This window comes from Anarrhichthys ocellatus, unplaced genomic scaffold (genome assembly GCF_004355925.1).
Source record: "Anarrhichthys ocellatus isolate YVR2014 unplaced genomic scaffold, GSC_Weel_1.0 scaffold57, whole genome shotgun sequence".
In the NCBI taxonomy this organism is placed as follows: Eukaryota; Metazoa; Chordata; class Actinopteri; order Perciformes; family Anarhichadidae; genus Anarrhichthys; species Anarrhichthys ocellatus.
In genome coordinates, this window is record NW_022280087.1 from 2,329,731 (window position 1) to 2,333,800 (window position 4,070).

The 4,070-nt window shown below is 40.5% G+C and overlaps 1 protein-coding gene across 3 annotated transcripts in view; it reads left to right on the top strand.

Annotated features, from left to right (window-relative positions):
- The first annotated feature begins 1,961 nt into the window (after positions 1-1,961).
- Positions 1,962-4,070, top strand: part of gabbr1b (gamma-aminobutyric acid (GABA) B receptor, 1b) — a 183,317-nt gene continuing 181,208 nt past the window's right edge. For all 3 annotated transcript variants that reach the window (XM_031871226.1, XM_031871227.1, XM_031871228.1), the window contains exon 1: positions 1,962-2,196. In XM_031871226.1, coding sequence (XP_031727086.1) covers positions 2,193-2,196 — 4 coding nt within the window. In that variant the 5' untranslated portion in view covers positions 1,962-2,192. The remainder of the gene's footprint in view (positions 2,197-4,070) is intronic.

The following is a 4,070-nucleotide window of genomic DNA, read 5'->3' on the forward strand; positions in this document are numbered from 1 at the left end:
AATGCAGACTTTAACTGAACAACAGCTGCTAGTAAAGACAAGGTCAGCAACGCCTGTAATCAGTTGTCCATGAATTAACCTGGTAGTCGATCGGTAATCAAGACTGTTATTGTTTGTGAATTTCCGGGTCACAAGATAGGGGTGTGACCAATCAGGGAAGGACACATCATGACTGCTAAGAACGTAGTGTGGATGCTCAGTATAAACGTAGCAGAACATGCGTTTTCAAATGGAAACGTAGTAGTGTTGACATGGCCTCAGGCTTTGACAACAAATAACATGGAAATAAATAACGGTTATTTTTACATAATATTTTGCCCAGTGGACAATCTTTCAAAGGGAACACCTCTTATCTTGGAGTTTGAGGTGATACTGAATCACTGAAAATAAAAAAATATTTTATCAACTAAAATGTGCGTCACATCCTATTACGTCGCTGTCAAGCACCTATTCCTGCAGGTGGCTAATCATAATCTGCAGACCCCCGCCCTCGGTAAACTATCAATGGATAAATCCAAAAAAAGAAAAGTCACGGAGGAAAATAGAGAGTTTAACTCTGCGTGGACGTCTTCATTTGCTTTCACTGCCAACGATGCTGACTTACCTGTATGCTTGATATGTGGCGAGAAATTTGCAAACAGCAAAAAATGTAATGTTGAAAGACACTTCTAGAACAAGCACACAGCATATGCTGCAAAGTGTCGCGCTGGAGATGAGCGAAAAAGAGTGATTTCTCAACTGCTGCATCAAACTCTCCTCTTGATATTGTTACAACAGGTAAAATAGCAATAAAATGTCAAGAATTGTCGTTATTCTTGTTCTATAATTTCATAAATACAACAAACTATAGTTTTTGTATATATAATATAACTATATATACAATTTTATAAGCTGTGATATCAAATGGCTTTTGCAGCTCCAGACAAATTTTATTTGGTGGAAAATAGGGCAAAATGGCTCTTTGGATAGTAAAGGTTGCCGACCCCTGACCTAGAGTGAACAAAATCCTGAGACACTTGAGTTCCTTCACTTGGCACAGGCACTTGCTCCCAACTACTAAAATGACAGTAGCCAAGAGAGGTCAGTGTACTGCAAGAGTTCCTTCACTTGGCACAGGCACTTGCTCCCAACTACTAAAATGACAGTGGCCAAGAGAGGTCAGTGTACTGCAAGTTCAGAAAACACATGCAAATAGACAAAACACAAGAGCATGAAGAAAACTTTCACAACTTTGACTTCACACACATAGCACACAGAAAACACAAGCAAATGCAGGAATGAATTAGGAAATTTAAGTTTTCAAAAATTGCATTTTCACCTTGTGATTTTACAATTGAAATGCAAAATGATATTGAATTACTAATACTAATACTACAGATTATGTGCAAAATGTTTTATTCATAAACCAAAATTCCTTACTGCTGCACTGAAATTTGAAATTGTTTAAATTAACCTAAATTTTTGATACAATTCATACAAATGATTGAACACAAAACAAAATACAAATTCTTTGCCTGCAAACTGCACTATTATTATTTTTTTTATTATTTATTTCCACTTGTTCAATATATGACCAAATACCTGGAATACTATTAATATTTCCTTCAGCCTCAGCTGTACTTTGTTTTTAGTGTTAATATTACTGCTTTAAGGACGCACTGTGTTGGTTTTATTTCCATTGGAATAAACCCCTATTTGGAGTTTTGTTTGTATTGTTGATTGTTAATAAATACAAACAATTATAGCAGCACAGCTAGATGCCTGATAATATTAAATTTTTGAAAACCGATATAAATTGTATCGTTGTGTTATGTTTTTGTCTAATTTATTCAGGTTAAAATGATTTACAGTCTTTTCCCAGAGGAAGTGAATGCAGCATCTCCGGCTGCATCTCTCACTGACGTCACGAGAGAGTGAAGGGGTGAGGTGGTGAAAGAGGGAGGGGCTATACCGTGAAACGCCGTTGGTGCGCGTGTCGGAGTACACAGTGCCGTGCTTCTCGAGACATCTCTACAAGCAGCAGTAAGCTGACAGGATTTGATGTGAACAGCTGTGTGTTGAGCTCCGTTCAACGCTCTCTGGACTAATTGTGGACAGACAGCACTTTATTAATCACTGCTGCGGACACTGGCGCTTCACGTTGTGCCCTAGCAGCAGCAGTCGGTTTGAACCTGCTTATACAGCTGCCGTCTATGTGTGAGTACGACTCTGACACACTGTGATTCATGTATGACATGTTGAACTTTGATTTCAGAGCTTGAGTTTTCATTGACTGACATGACAGAGGTGTTGTAGCCCCACGAGCTTCAAAAACACAACAACTGCTCACTGCATTATTATTTCGCAGTTGAGTCAGACAGTTAGTTTGAATAGAATATTGCTACACTGTAACTTGCTAATCATCTTCCATCTTTTCATACTTCCATCATGCTCTTGAGCGGATTTTCATTCATGTTCACATCACACATTGGCTACCAGAGTAGCCCGTGCCTTTGAGCAATTGGTGGTATAGGCATTATTCTGCACTTGCACGTGCGCTTTCATGAACCGCGCACGCGAACTCCGATGCGCTGTCACGCACGCGGCAGTTAATGTCGGTGCGTGTGACTTCAAAGCTCCACAGTACAGTAGGTGTTGCTCTCCTCACGGTGATGCAGTGTGCTCCGTCTCTCCAGCCTGTCGTCAGCACACAGCCTGGAGGTCTGCAGCTGATGGCTCTGATGCCTGCCAAGGTATCATTTAGTCGGTGTGCAGTACAACCAGTCAGCTACAGTGTGACATCCAGGGAAACCTAGTGCTTCACTGTTAGAAATCAAGATCGATGTTTCCTTTAGAAGGCAGTTTACTATTCACTGATTATTTCATGAATCAACAGATATTCCTCTTCTACTGACAGTGTGGTTTACCCATTAATCCTCCCCAGTCTGAACATTATATGTTTAGGGTTATGCTTTTTTGATTGTAAAATTTCTCAGATCGATGATGGTATTCATTCTGCTTATTCAGCATGCCATTTTAGTTAGAAAAGAAACCAACATTTGTTCAAAATAAGATGGATATTAAGAAAACTTTATTGTCCATTAAATAACATGAAATGGAAATTTGCCCTCTGCATTCTGGCAACACAGGAAAAAACAGACAGTGAAAGGCAGCAAAAAAATGAAATACACTTTACACAGTGGCAGTGCTCATGGACTTTGGTGGGGGGGGGTTACCTCATTTGGAACTCTTCTTCGTAGTAATGCCTTATGTTGTGTTTCCAGCAGCATTCACTGAATAAAGCAATAGCCCCTCAGGCTTACGTCACTGAGCCTGCTCAGCAGTACAATACTATCAGACAGTGTACAACCTTGCTTATTGAACTTACCTTGCTTACCAACACCAAGCTAGCTGACATGAGATTCGTCGAGAGTTGCTAGCTAGCCATGGAAGAGTTTAAGCAGTGTTTGGACTACGGTTCCCACATGACGAGAAGGGACACCCACTCCCGCTGTGTCTGGACCAGGGACGCTCTGAGGTGGTGCTGTCGGACCGCTCTTCTGCAGAGATTAAACAAAACTCCCGCTCAGAGTAAGCCGACAACGGGCAGACTTATTTGACACGGTTCCCAGGCCTTCTGGTGCTGCTGTGAAGGCAACAAGTGGTCGGGACATTACAGGAGAGGAGTAGTACCTCCGATTCCATGCCCAATCTCACAGGACACCGTCAGGGCCGGAACAACAAATATGAGCCTTGAGCCTCAAATGAGGCCAGGACTTTTTCTGGCATTTCCCCAAACACTGGGCCTTTCTCAATACCCAAGTTCACAAGTCCAGAGAACGCAGTACGGACAATTGGAACAGCAGATTACTTGATGACATCACCACCTCAGCTAGTCTTGCTAATGAGTTTAATCCGTTTTTTTACTGTAAAGTATTTTTACAATCAAACTAAATACAACAACCCTGCTGTTTTCATTTAAAATAAAAAATGATATATTATTTTATTTATCTATCTATCTCTATCTATCTCTATCTATCTCTATCTATCTCTATCTATCTCTATCTATCTCTATCTATCTCTATCTATCT